This window comes from Monodelphis domestica, chromosome 1 (assembly GCF_027887165.1).
Source record: "Monodelphis domestica isolate mMonDom1 chromosome 1, mMonDom1.pri, whole genome shotgun sequence".
In the NCBI taxonomy this organism is placed as follows: Eukaryota; Metazoa; Chordata; class Mammalia; order Didelphimorphia; family Didelphidae; genus Monodelphis; species Monodelphis domestica.
Window position 1 is genome coordinate 293,330,106 of NC_077227.1, and position 15,506 is coordinate 293,345,611.

General features: G+C 35.6%; 1 protein-coding gene across 4 annotated transcripts in view; it reads left to right on the forward strand.

Annotated features, from left to right (window-relative positions):
- The window catches only part of DDHD1 (DDHD domain containing 1), a 184,916-nt gene that overhangs the window by 124,077 nt on the left and 45,333 nt on the right, over positions 1-15,506 (forward strand). For all 4 annotated transcript variants that reach the window (XM_007473240.3, XM_003339498.4, XM_007473239.3 and 1 more), the window contains 3 exons: positions 1,169-1,275; positions 14,537-14,799; positions 15,429-15,504. In XM_007473240.3, the coding sequence (XP_007473302.1) occupies positions 1,169-1,275; positions 14,537-14,799; positions 15,429-15,504 (446 nt within the window). The remainder of the gene's footprint in view (positions 1-1,168; positions 1,276-14,536; positions 14,800-15,428; positions 15,505-15,506) is intronic.

The window sequence follows — 15,506 nt, forward strand, 5'->3', positions numbered from 1 at the left end:
AGACACTTGACAAATACTTGTTGATTGATTGAAGACATGAAGATGGGAGATGGAATGCACAAAATGAGGAACAGAAAGAAGGCTGGGAGGGTAGGTTGACATCAAGTTATAAAGGGTTTTGAATACTAGGGAAGGAGTCTATTTGATCGTAGAAGCATTTAAGCAGAGGAGTGACCTAGTCAGACCTTTGCTTTAGGAATATCCACTTTGGCATTTGCCTCGAAGGATGGATTGGAAAAGGTAGAGGCACCAAGGGAACTAATAGAAGGCTGTTGTAGTTGCAAATACAAGGAAATGAGGGTTTAAATGAGGGAGGTGGCTTTGTGAGTGAATGTTGTCTCCCTTAATAGAATGTAAGTTCTTTGACTGCTGAGTATATAAATGATTAGCATTATCAATTAATTGATGCAAGAAATACTGTGGAGGTAGAATTGTCACAATTTGGCAACTGGATTGGCGGGGAGGCAGTGAACAAGAGTTAAGAATGAACCTTGGTGACTAGGAGGATGTCACTGAAGACATCTTCTGTTAACAGAAACAGGGATGCTTGTAAGAGAGGAGGGTTTGGGGGGGAAAGAATGTGTTCTGTTTTGGACCTGTTGAATTGCCTTTGGACTATCCAATTTGAAATATCTAATGGACAATTAGTGATATAAGACTGGATAGGTATGTCTGAGAGCCAGTTGCAAAGAGCTGATAATTATCTTCATAGGAGAAAATTAGAATCCTAAAGGAGAAGATGTAAAGAAAGAATCCAGCAAAACATCTGCTGATTATCTCTACACAAAGCAATACATGATGTTTAACCTTGATAACCATTGAAAGTCCTAAGTAGTACCTACGGATATTAACAAGCCCAGAGTAAAATGCATAGAAAATAAAATTAAGGAAAGTAGAACAAATTTTTTTTTAAAGTACATTTGGTGAGGGAATATAGTTGAACCACTCAGTCACACCCAAAGCAATAAGTTGCCTTCTTCCACTCTACCTGCCCACCAGCTATCAAGGCAAAAATCAGTGTAATTAGTTGACTAGTTAGGTTTTTTCCCTAATAGTGTTTGATTAGTGAGAGCATTCAACATATATAGTTCTGTTTTAACTACACACGTTTTATTTCTCTACATGGAAGTTTTTAAATGTTTGACTTGAGCTTTATCTTTATTTCCAGACACTGTTGATTCTATTACTCCTGACAAGGTACGAGGCCTAAGAGATATGTTGAACAGCAGTGCAATGGACATAATGTATTATACAAGTCCACTTTATAGAGATGAAGTAAGTACTTTGACATATTGTTCTTTGCCATTACAAAAAAGTGATACGTCTTTATGAAAAATTTAATGAAAGTCTAACCTTTAAAAAGAGAGGAAGAATTATGGAAATTCATCCATTAAGAACTTGGCATTAATGTAGTGATGCACTTCATTTTATACCTTAAAATATGTCTTTGCTTGTTTTAAATACAAATCTCTCTTGGAAAAAAAAAGGAAGTTTTTAAAAAAAATAAAGTTATACTGTTATAGATTTAGAATTGTAAGGGACCTTAAAGATCATTAAATCAAATGCCCTCATTTTATAGTTGAGAAAACTGAGACTGAGAGGTAAATTAAATAACTTGTCACTTAGATGTCAAAGACAAGATTTGAACCCAGCCCTACAAAATGCCAAGCACTTTGACCATGATGTCATTAGTTGCTCTTATAATCTAACTAATTATATCTCTGATTATAATTGAAAAATGATGTAATTTTTTAAGGTCTGACTTCCATCTTTGTGCCTAGCATTTTTTAAAATGTAGTCCTGTTTATATTTCCCCTGAATAACTGAGCAAATGTATTTATTCAGAGAGGGAAAAAAAAACATTAAAATGATGCTATTTACTAGCTTTGGAAAGTGATTTAATCTCATTGGGATTCATTTCCTTAATCTATAAAATATAAGGATTGTATTAGACAAAAATTAAATCTGATGATCTTAAAGTTCACAGTTGTTTTGTTTAATGAAATGATTTTTGTTTGTTTGGGGATTCCCCTCCCCCCCCACCTCCCTTCTCTGACACTTCATGACAACTAAACAGAAAAACTAAAAAGATAAAATTCACAATTGTCAGTCAAGCTACATGCAAGTAAAATTAGGTTGCTCGTTTAAGTGAACTCCATAGGTTTTTTCACTTGTTTTATTTAATGCAGTGAAGAATCTTCAATTTAATGGGATATTTAGAATACAGTGCTTAAAACCAGCATTTCTTGTTTTTAGGATACATGAGTAAAATTCAGCTTCACTGTACTAAACAAGTAAAATCATGTATTTTTCTCAGGGAATGCCAAATAAATATTTTCTGGTTTGTTTTCTTTGCTACCTATAAGGCACATGTTAAACACTGTGGATTTCATAAATAAAAGTGAGATGTGGGTCCTGTTTTTAAACATTTCACAAATGATAAAAGCATGATACACATCCTGTTAGCCCTTTGGAGATATAAAGGGATTTTTAAAAAACATTTCCCGCTTGAGGATTTTGGGGGGACAGATAAATTTTATCCCTTTTCAAAGGTAAAAATAAGATAATGTACATTTTTAGATTAATGGAATGTTTATGATAAAATGGTAATAAGTTGCTACTTAATTTTTATTTGTTCAAAACTATTTCTAAAACCATGTAATAGGAAGATTTTTATAATATCTATAGACATGAAGAGAGAGAGAGAGAGAGAGAGAGAGAGAGAGAGAGAGAGAGAGAGAGAGAGAGAGAAAGAAAGAAAGAAAGAAAGAAAGAAAGAAAGAAAGAAAGAAAGAAAGAAAGAAAGAAAGAAAGAAAGAAAGAAAGAAAGAAAGAAAGAAAGAAAGAAAGAAAGAAAGAAAGAAAGAAAGAAAGAAAGAAAGAAAGAAAGAGAAAGAAAGAACTATATGCAAGTCACATAGGTTTTCTGGCCCATTTTCCTGATCTGTAAAATGAAGGATCCTAATTCTAAGTCTATACAATTAAATAACTAGTTATTTCCTTTATTGTTGCTATTTTTTCTTATTTTATTAATGAAGAAATTGTATTGCAATTTTCAAAAGATGTAAGCTACTCAGCTCTTTGGTGGCAAAGAATTGGAAATTGAGAGGATGTCCATTAATTGGGTAATGACTGAACAAATTGTGGTATATGATGGTAATGAAATACTATAGTGCTGTAAGAAACAATAAGCAGAATGATTTCAGAAAAAGCTGGAAAGATTTATATGAACCAATGGGGAGTGAAATAAGCAGAATCAGGAGAACGTTGTATACACTAAAAGCAATATTGTACAATGATCAACTGTGAAAGACTTAACTACTCTCAGCAATACAGTGATCTAGGACAATTATTTTTGGTTTTATATGACAGTGACTAGAACTAAGGGAGATTAAGAAAGTCTTCCCATAGAAGATGGAATTTTGTACCTAGGCCTTGAAAAAAGCCAGGAGAGAAAAAAAGCATTCCAGGCATGAGGGATCCTGCAGGCAATAAGCAGCAGAGTTTGAGTAGGGGATTGAAATGGTCAGGTCTTCATTTGAAGATCACTTTGTCAGCTCAGTGGAGGATGGCCTGGAGTGGGGAGTTAGCTTGGATTGCCTTTTGCCTTTCATATATCCCCAAAATTAGTACATAGTAAGTATTTAATAAATGCTTATTGACAGACTGACTTTATGCCCTGTTGGGAGACCTAATCCAAGTTAGTAGAGCCATCACAATCTGGGAGAGTCTTAGCAAATAAAAGGAACAATCTCCCATCTAGGGAGATATGCTGTTGGCAACTTGTAACGGAACTTTGAATATATGTTCTTAGAAATGTTTTTATACATATTAGGTTTTATTACTCAACTTGAGTCATATTGTGTTTCTGTGGGGGAAATGCACAAAATTTAGCCTAGAATAAATTAGGGATTTATTTGACTGATTAATAGGAGAGCAGTTAGTGAAATTAATTACTGCTTTTTAAAAAAAAGTTGCTAGCTTAAATAAAATGTTCATAATTTTTTCTGAACCCATAATTGTAGTTACATGGGATACTTAGCTAACTGCTTATCCAGTGACCCATCTGGATCCCATAAGTAATATCCGATTATCCTTCAGCCTTCACCAGTAGATTACCCCCATTGTTATCTATTCTCCAATTTTCCCCCAACTGCCACTTCAGCAAACACAATCTAAGTCTTCCTCATCCTTAAAAAACTGTCACTAAGCTAACTATCATGCTATATCTCTACTCCCCTTATCAGCGGAACTCTGTGGAAAAGCCATCTGTAGAGGGGGGCCTCCACATCCTCTTACTCCCTTCTAAATAAAACCTTTGCAATCTAGATTCCAAATTCATCACTTAACTGAAACTTCTCTCTTCAGAGTTGCCAGGGGAATCTTAAATGCCAAATCTGATGATTATAATCTCAATAAAGTATTTGACAGCCTCTTTTCCTCAATAATATCCTCTAAGTTTCTGTGATGTTATGATATGGTTTTCCTCCTGTCTGACCACTTGTCAGTCTCTTTTACTGGATATCATACCTACTAATTCTGTGTATTCCCCAAAGCTTTACTTCTTTATTCTTATCATTTTCTTTTCTATTTTCCAGATTTCTTTGTATAATATTTTTCATACTGTAATATTTATTGGGAAAGGAAATAGGATTGGAAAAATGGGGGTTTGGGGAGATTTGCATGGGGTATGGAGGAGTTAAGGGGAGAGAGAGTATATTGCTTGGTGAGTCAAGGGAGGGAGATGCCCCCTGCTGAGAGGAAGCAGCAGGGGTCCGATAAGGCCTGTTTGTCCTGGAATGACTGAACTGAAGTTCAGCTCCCTCTATGACCAGAAAAGATAGTCCACTTATCTGACTGTGAATTCAAATAATATAAAGTTCAATAACCAGTTGGTTATTAATAACCAGTTGGAATTGGAGTTCTTTCTTCAGCTTCAGAGTTGAGGCCAGGCCAGAGGCTAATGGAGGGTTCTCCCACTCCCCTCTACTCTATATCAGTACAGTTTTTTGTCTTTTTTAGAATCTTAGCAGTAGACAGAAAGCAAACAAGAACAGTTCTAACCTTCAGAAGAGATTGGGCTTGAATCTTCAGGCTGAACCAAGAAAGAGGTGGCACACCACATCAGACCAGGCTGAACAAGCTCCTACCTCCTCCAACACCAGGAAGCAAGTCCCACCCTGCAGGAAGGAAGTGCTAGTCACAAGACCCAACTGCCACTCCCAGTTGGCCCCTTCCCCCACAAACTGTCAGTCTTGTTTCCTTTCCACAATACATGACAATCATATTTGTATTCCAGTATTCCATTATTTTAATATGCTATACTGGTTAATCCCCTGTGGCTGGGATGTTTTTTGTAAATAACATATAATGCTACTATAGGAATGTTTTAATATTTTTTCCTATGTTCATCTTTCCTTTCCTATCTGCTTCAATCAATAGCATTAACCACCCTAATTCTCCACTCTGGAATTTTGTGACTTGACTCTCCTAATTGACCTGCCCTTGTAATAAGGCCTTTTCTTTGCTGCTTCATAATCCATAACCTGCTTCCTGTCTGTGGTTGTTCTCAAAGATTCCTTCCTAGGCCTTTTTGTTTTCCCCCTTTATACTATTTTGTTAACCTCACCAGGGTTTAACTATTTTCTCTGCATTTAATTCAGTTATCAAATATCTAGCCTTATGCCCTCCCTTGAGCTTAATTCTACATCATCAGTTTCTATTTGAACTTTTCAGACTTCTTGACCTGGAAACATCTCAGTATATTTAAAACAAAACCCATTATCTTTCCCATCAGATCTTCCCTTTTTTTACTTCCATTAAAGTCAGCACTACTCTCCCAGTCTCCCACATTTGTAACTTTGGCATTATCTCTAACTTCTTACTCTCCTTCATTCTATCTAGCACATTTCTCACTTGGCATATTTTACCATTTCAAACTCTATAACATATTTTGCACCCTACCTTTTCACTTCACAGCTGACGTCTTAACTCAAATCCTCATTATTGCTCACTTAGATTATTACAACAGCTTACCAATTGTAATTGCTCTAATCTCTCCCCAACCCAATTAATTCTCCATACTGCTTCCCAAGTAATTTTTTTTTAATTTTTAATTTCAAACATTGTTTCTTGGTTACAAAAATCATTTTCTTTTCCTCCTTCTCCTTCCCTGACCCCTCCCATAGCCGACACGCAGTTTGACGGGGTATCTCATGTGTTCTTGATCAGAACCTCTTTCCATGTTTTTGGTATTTGCAATAGGATGTTCACTTGGAGTCTATTTCCCCAAACATATCCCCTTCGACCCATGTCATTAAGCAGTAGTTTTTCTTTAGTGTTTTTACTCCCACAGTTTTTCCTCTGGATGTGGATAGTGTTCTTTCTCCTGTAACCCTTTGGGTTGTTCAGGATCACTGCATTACCACCAGTGGAGGAGTCCATTACCTTCGATTGTACCACAGTGTATTAGTCTCTGTGTACAATGTTCTGGTTCTGCTCCTCTCATTCTGCATCACTTCCTGGAGGTTGTTCCACTCCCCATGGAATTCCTCCATTTCTTTATTCCTTTCAGCATAATAGTATTTCATCACCAACATATACAATAATTTATTCAGCCATTCCCCAATCAATAGACACCCCCTCATTTTCCAATTTTTTGCCACCACAAAGAGCACAGCTATGAATATTCTTGTACATGTTTTTTCGCTTATCTTTTCTTTGGGGTATAAACCCAGCAGTGCTATGGCTGGATCAAAGGGTAGACAGTCTTTTATCACCCTTTGGGCATAGTTCCAAATTGCCTGTGGGGTTTTCCTTAATGGATTTCCCTGACCAGCAGGGTCCCACAAGGGAAGGGGCTCACCTTTGTGATGGGACCCGAGGAGAGGTAAGAACCAAGAACCAGGGTGGAAATGAAAGACATGGACAAGTCAGTGGTTGGATAGGGCAGGCAATCCCTATGATACTCCCTTGATAGGAAAGTATGAGTACAAAGGAACATTTCTGGAGGAGGAGATTAAGATAGGAAATGCAGGCCGAGATGGTTACAGCCTCGGGGAAGGAGAAGGTCAAGAGGAGAGAGAGATATAGTCATTGAGGAGCCCAGTGGAGCTCCATGGAAGGGAGAAAGGCCAAGAGGCAAGAGGAAGTTCATGGGATTGCCTCTGGATTTTATTCCTGTCCTGCTTGGGCGGTACTCCCAAGCACGTACTAACCACATCACAAAGTATAGACAATTAAGATTGGGTGGCAAGGTAGAGGGAACACCTTTGGGCGTGTAGATTGCAAACCTTGGTGCTTTCCCGGGGAATTGAGTCCGAGCATGTTAATGAGTTTGTCTTAGCCAAGGGCCACATGGCCAGTTCAAGGTTACATTCACAAGCCTCATTGGTATAACTTTATGCTTGGAGACACAGTAGCCATACAGTCATTTATATTTCATAGATGTGAATATGCTTGGGATGCTACATTGCCCTCCAGAATGGTTGGATCAATTCACAACTCCACCAGCAATGCATTAATGTCCCAACTTTGCCACATCCCCTCCAGCATTCATTACTTTCCTTTGCTGTTATGTTAGCCAATCTGCTAGGTGTGAGGTGATACCTCAGAGTTGTTTTGATTTGCATCTCTCTGATTATAAGAGATTTAGAACACTTTTTCATGTGATTATTAATGGTTTTGATTTCTTTGACTGAAAATTGCCTATTCATGTCCTTTGCCCATTTATCAATTGGGGAATGGCTTGACTTTTTGTGCAGTTGGTTTAGCTCTTTATAAATTTGAGTAATTAGACCTTTGTCTGTGGTTTTTGTTATGAAAATTGTTTCCTAGTTTGTTATTTCCCTTCTGATTTTGGTTATATTGGTTTTGTTTGTACAAAAACTTTTAAATTTGATGTAGTCACAATTTTACATTTTGTGACTCTTAAGTCTTGCTTGGCTTTGATATCTTTCCCTTCTCAAAGATCAGACATGTTTTTTGTGTTCACCTAATTTACTTATAGTTTCCTTCTTTATGTTCAGGTTATTCACACATTCTCAGTTTATCTTGGTGTAGGGTGTGAGGTGTTGGTCCAAGCCTACTCTTTCCCACACTGTCTTCTAATTTTCCCAGCAATTTTTATCAAATAGTGGATTTTTGTCCTAAAAGCTGGGGTTTTTAGATTTGTCATAGACTGTTTTGCTGAGGTCCCTTACCCCAAGTCTGTTCCACTGATCCTCCTTTCTGTCTCTTAGCCAGTACCAAATTGTTTTGATGACCACTGCTTTATAGTATAGTTTGAGATCTGGGATTGCAAGGCTGCCTTCCTTTGCATTTTTTTTTTTCATTATATCCCTGCATATCCTTGATCTTTTGTTCTTCCAAATGAACTTTGTTATGGTTTTTTCTAATTCCATAAAAAAAGTTTTTTGGAAGTTCGATGGGTATGGCGCTAAATAAATAGATAAGTTTAGGTAGGAGGTAATTTTCTTAAGTATAGATATGATTATGTTAATTCCTCTTCCTCTGTTCATTCAAATCCTGTAGCTTCCTATTACCTCTAGGATCAAATATAAACTCTTTTGTTTGCTTTTAAAGTACTCTACAATCTGGCCCCAGTATATCTTTCCAATTTAGTTACTGGAATCACATTACTCTCCCCTTCTCACATTTTATCATCCAGCCAAAATGGCCTTGTTGTTTCTCAATAGATGACATGCCATCTCCATTCCTTAAATGGCCTTACTAATCACCTCTGTCAAAGAATTCTTTTCCTTGAAGGTACAGCTCAGTTACTACTTTTTACACGCAGCTTTTCCAGATTCCCTCGAATACTAGCACCCTCTCTTCTTTAATTTAACTACTTTGTATTTACTGATATTTTTTCTGTATATTATTTTATTTGCACTTGTCTTCCCCATCAGAATTGTAATCTCTTTTCCTTGTAGAGATTATTTCATTTGATTTGTGTCTCCAGTACTTAATGTATAGTAAAGGTGATTACTAGTTGTTGGTTAATTGATGATTGTGTACCACTAGGTCATTTTTTCAGAAAGATTCAATGCATTTGCAGTTTCACTAGCAGTGAATGAATTTATACATTCATCCTGGAATCCCACCAGTATTGAAATTTGTTATTTTTGCCAACTTGGTGACTACTGAAAGGTGGGTAGAATAAGAGTTCAAAACTATAAATATAACAAAATAACAGATTTATTAAACTAAAGAAAGGAAAGTGAATCAGGGAATAACTAACTTTTACCCAAAACAGAGATTAACACTCTTATAACTTCCTATAACTATGCTAAACTAATTAAATTATTAATTAATTGTAGGGAGAGTATGGTAGGAGTAAGAACAAGGCCAAAGTAGATCTCACACAACTGGAGCCCTTCTTTAGGTCAAGCAGCAGTCTCGGTAGGAAGTCACCAGCAGCTCTGTTGAACATCTACTCTTTGGCAGCCGCAGCAGCAGAGATAAGCAGTGTCTCTAGAAAGCCCACAGGGGAGGGAATCACAGGCTCTCTGGGTCCACCCCAGAATAACCAGACTGAAAACCCTCTGGGCTCTCTCCTAACTTAGGGAAAAGCCACAGTCTCTCTTCCTCAACATTCTAGAATCCTCCTTGCTCTCCAGGACTTCCTGGTTTGCCTTGCATGACTTCCTGGTTTTCAGGATTTCCTGTTCTTCGTAAAATCCCTTACAACACTACAAGAGATTATCTCAAAGTTCATAAGAATTTTTTGAGTGAGAAAAAAAATGTCTTAATCTAAAATACTCTGTGACCAAAAAGAAGCCCTAGAATCAATGATAATTGATAAGATTTTTAGTGGTTATTCTTTTTTTGTTGTATTATTTTATAGAAAAAGAGATGGTGTTAAAATTATTCAAAATATACCCATGTCAGAAATTAGTTTTTTCCTGCCTGGAAAGTTTATTGCAATATAAATGTTATTGGAAAGACAAGAACCTAAAATTTTCAAATATGTAAAATACAAGAGAGAAGAACATGGTTCATTAGCTGACCTCAGATTCAGAAATATTTGGTTTCAAAAGCCACCTCAGAACACACTGACTGTGATCTGGAGACAATCATTTACAGTACCCAAATAACTCTTTAACATAGTGTTAGAAGCTGCTGATCTGTATTAAAAAAGTAATTCTATAGGTAAGTTTCTATACTCATGAAATCAAGAAAAGGCGTGGGGCATGAAGAAATATAAGCAGAGTAAGTAAAATTCACTGGGTATATAGGTTGTTATAATGAGAGAGATATAAAGACTACTTGCATTTTTCAAATACGTGACATTCAGTGAAGAGAAAAGCACCTGATCCTCAAAAACTATTAAGTGGTATTTTCTTCCTTTTCCATTCTATATTGAAATACCATTGCCTTCAGACTTTTTAGTATGGATTTTTTTTTCTTTGCAACTATCCATATTTGGTGGACTATGTCAATATTTAATTGTATTACAGTTTGTAAATCTGACTGTGAAATTTATGAAATATTAAAATAAATGAATAAAAAATATTCAGGTTTCACCTCCATTTTTTCCAGGACAGTTTGAAAAGGGGGTACGAAACTAATGAAAAAATCCATTAACATGCATTATTTTGTCTAAGCTAATACCCTTTCTACTTAAAATATGGACACCTAATTAAAGAAATATTGCCAGGACTTTTGCTGTTATCTAGTCCAGATATTAACTTAACCTTTTGGTTTCTCTTCATTTGACAAGTGTAATGGTTATTTGCTGAATGGTAATAATTCATCTTGATGGAGCTGTTACTGATAGACAGATGAGTGAGGAAAGGTAGGAGTCAGGGTGGAATGACTCCTGTTGTACTCTCTCACTCTCTTCTCCTGGACTATGATAACCAAGGAATATCTCAGGGAAATGGTGATCCCAAGTGATGGGCTGGTGTTGGTAAGTTGGGGGAAGGTCTCCCCTATTGGGTGAAAGGGGGATTACCCCAGAATTGATAAGTACAAGTCCTTTAGAAACACAAGCCTCCCCCCTGTCTGCTGACACTCGGGGGTGGGGTGGGGGGGCTGACCAGCACTGTGGAATGACTGATCAGCAGCCTCAGAGAATTAGCTTCCTTCAAAGCTCCTTGAACAAAATCGCTTTTTTCCAATCTGACTACGGTTTAATGTCTTTAATAAACTCGAGGTATCTGAAAGTAGGGCAGTCGGGTTGAGGTGTCGTTATATTTAAATCCTTTGAGGTCCTTCTTTCTGGAAGCTCTGGGGCAAACCAGAAATTCTCCTCCCCTTCCCAGTTATCTTATAAGCTAAACTAAGATATTAAGGGATCAAGACAAGAGTAAGGCAGGTGCTGTGAGGCTGGCGGAGGGGGGGATAGCTCAAAGGCCGTTGAGTCTGAGGTCCCTCAGGTCTGACGGTACCTGAGTCTGTCTTCAGATCTTGCTAGAGGTGTCAGGCAATTGTGAATCTCTTCTTGAGAAGTTCCTAGGCTGATTCTCTTTGCTATCTCTTTGTTGGCTCTTGAACAATCTCAAGGGAGGCAAGAAACCTCTCACCTCAAGAGTAGTCTCAAAAGCCCCCTCTTTCCCTGGGGTTCCCCCCCCCATCATCAGTCTCCCTTACTCTTCTGCTTCCAACGGTCTTTGCCTGTCAATCATGTCTTTTTCAACATTCCATCCTCACCTTTGCATGCTGCTCTTACACAGACAACCTGGAAAATTCAAGTTTGATCCTGTAGTACTATTACTGGATCTTAAAATTGAGAACAAGGCCAGAGTTCTTTATCATAATTCTCTCTTTAAAGAAGATAATAAAAATGAATGCAATTCAGTAAACCAAATGCCTGTTATGTGTTAAGTACTGATATTACAAAGACAAAAAAAAATAGCTCCTGTCTTAAGTTTATGTTCTGTTGAAATTAAAGTAAACAGAAACAGGGAGGGGGGAGGAAGAGAGAAAGAATTAGTCTTGGAGAATATGTGCAACGGTTCAGAGATAGTTTATAGAATGCCAAGTTTAGGGAACATAAGCAGAAAAACTGAACTATAACAGTGAGGTGCTTTTTTATTTACATGAAATAAGTTTAGAAAGGTAAATATGGAAGACAAGTAGGTAGAAATAGATCGGTCAGAATAAGGCTTAAAGTAAAAATAGACAAAATTTTGACATAAACTTTACCTGGAGAATTGATGAAATAACAAAGAGAAATAGAATTTGAATAAAATAAATGGGCAAAGTATCATTGAATGGCAATAACTTGTATTATGATACGGAGAATTTAGGACTATTTAAAAACTTCTTTGTTTAAGAATAACCAAATAAAATAACCAAAGGGTAAACCCCACCACTTTATTTTACCTCTCCTGTCTCTTATAATTTGATCCATTCTATATTTACATTATGTAATCCCTTGCCTTCAATGATTACCTGATCCTTTTATAGAACACTCATTTTACTTGAGGCACTGTGGTATACACCTCCAGAGTCAGAGAAGAAGGGTTCAGACCTACCTGATACCCATGGCTTGTGTAACTTTAGATATATCTTTTTTTTTTAACCTCCCTCAGTCTAAACTTCTTAATCTGTAAAGTGAGGGAACCTAGATGATCCGAATTTCCTTTCCACACCTTCATCTATAATCCAGTCATGGAAATTCAGTTTTCCTATGGTAAGGACAGAATCTTTGAATGTATGTCATCAGATTTCTTGACATAAAAAAAGGCTATCTTATGAGGCTTGGGGTCTTTGGTCTTGACACTGACCAGAGTACATCTTTATTTTAAGACTGGCCACCTCTCAGTAAACCTAATAATAGCTTGGAAACTGTATTGGTGTGATAGATTTTCACCATAGCACCCATGCCATAGGTTCACTCACTGACCTACACCATCAAATTAGAAATCTGAAAGTGACTTTTGAAAGGAATAATATATCAAAGAATGTTAGTCTTTCAGTTTAAAAAAATTTTCTACTCAGAAATAATAAGCAACTTTTTTTCACATGATCATACTCCCAAACCTAATAGTTTGGTAGGCTTTTGAATTAATAAGGCTAATTTTTTTTTTACCAACTCATCAAGTAACTCAATTCACTTTACTTTATTTCTTTTAACACTATTTTGTTTTACTTTTTTAAATAGCCTTTTTTATTTTCAAAGATATTTTATTTTCCCAATTACATGTAATAAAAATACAATTTGATCTGTGTTATACAAATGTTATTTAAAGAATACTTCCATGTTGGTCATTGTTACAAGAGAATACTCATATAAAACCAAAACCCCCAAATGAAAAATATGAATTAATGTGGAAAATAGTTTGCTTTGATCTGTATTGAACTCCCAACACTTCTTTCTCTGGAAATGGATAGCATTTTTTTATCATAAGTCCCTCAGAATTGTCCTGGATCATTGTATTGTTGATAGTAATTAAGTCTTTTACAGTTGTTCATTGTACAGTACTGTTATCAGTGTGTACAGTATTCTCCTGGTTCTGCTTATTTCACTCTGCATTAGTTCATGTAAATATTTACAGCTTTTTCTGAAATCATCCTGCTCGTTGTTTCTTATAGCATACTAGCATTTCATCACCATCATTTACCACAGTTTGTTCAGCAATTCCCCAATTAATGGACATCCTTTCAGTTTTCAATTCTTTGCCACCACAAAAAGAGCTGCTATGAATATTTTTGAACAAGTAGGTCCTTTCCCCTTTTTTATGATGTCTTCAGTATATATACTAATTATTTATATAATATTTATATAATGGTATTATAGGACCAAAGGTATGCACAGTTTTATAGCCCTTTGAGCATAGTTCCAAATTGCCCTCCAGAAAAGTTGGAGCAGTTCACAACTCCACCAAAAATGCAGTAGTGTCCCAATTTTGCCACATCCCCGCCTACATTTATCATTTTCCTTTACTGTCATATTCACCAAGGTGATAGGCATGGAAGGGCTCCTTAGAAACAATGAACTTTTATAAAACTTTTTGTTATATAATTTGAATTTCTTAAATGGAATGCAAGTTCCTTGAGGGCAGGAATAATTTCATTTTTGTCTTTGTATTCCCATCATGTCGCATAGCATCTTGTGCATAATGGACATTTAGTAAATATTGGAATTGAAATTGGGATTAAAGTTGCAGAAGGAAAAATTAGAATTAGAGTTGCATATGGGAGTTTTTCTGATAATAAATAGAGGCAATGTAAAATTATTACTGGAATACAAATGAAATTATTTTTAAAAGCTTTAGTACTTCAAAGTCTGATTCTGATTTCTGAGTTTTATTATTTTCCTTTGTATTAAAGGATATCAGCTTTGATACCACAGTATAAATCATGGTATCATTTTAACTCATTTAATTATCATATTTTTTCTTTTTAATTTTTAAAATTATCTTTAGAATTGAATTTATTTTAGGGAGAATTGTCATTACTCTTATGGAATTGGGTTGCATTATGCTCTTGATGTTTATTCATCTTTTTCTTATTATACTTGAAATTAAAAAGAAAAGTTAAAACCAGTGTTAAAACTAACATAGGATTGTTTTCTTATTTCAAACAGCTAGTTAAAGGTCTTCAACAAGAGCTGAATCGATTATACTCACTTTTCTGTTCTCGGAATCCAGACTTTGAAGAAAAGGGGGGTAAAGTCTCAATAGTGTCACATTCCTTAGGATGTGTAATCACTTATGACATAATGACCGGCTGGAATCCTGTTCGACTTTATGAACAGCTGATGCAGAAGGAAGGTGAGCTACCTGATAAACGGTGGATGAGCTATGAAGAACGACATCTCCTGGATGAACTCTATCTAACTAAGCAGCGGTAAAGTAATACTACCACTACTATTAATAATAATAATAGAATTTCTTTAGCAATATGCCAGGCACTGTGCTAAATGCTTTACAAATATCTCTTTTAATAGTAGTTATTATTCTCTTTTAAGAATGACCTACAAGACGATAACTTTAATTGAAATTAGTATTGTAAGGACAATGAATCTTAGACCTCAAGATTATATAGCATTCCCTCTTTTAATTGAATTTTAGGTATTTTAAAAGGTTATATCCATTTCCTTATATTTATAATAAATATATTTGTCATCCTACTTTCTCTGCCTTTCTATTTTATAGAGGGGAAATAAACCTCAAACACTTTCATGTATAATTCCCTAAATTCTCAACATTTCTAGCTTCTCTGTGTAGCATCTTTACTGGCAAAGGTTTTTATTTGGAAGCTTTTAATAAAATATGACTTTTTAAATGTTTGTTTATAGATCTATAAATTTTTAAGTTAAGAAATTATATAGAATAGTAAGACCAAATGTCTTTTTTAAATGCTTAGAAAATAAAGTATTACTTGTAGTCTGATTATTTTGTTCATTAATTATAAATATAATGTATTATATTAGAATTGTGAAGTTTTAAAAATGTACTTCATGTGTAATTTCACAGGTTGAAAGAAATAGAAGAAAGATTGCAAGGTTTGAAGGCATCGACTATAACACAAACACCTGCCTTAAAATTTAAGGT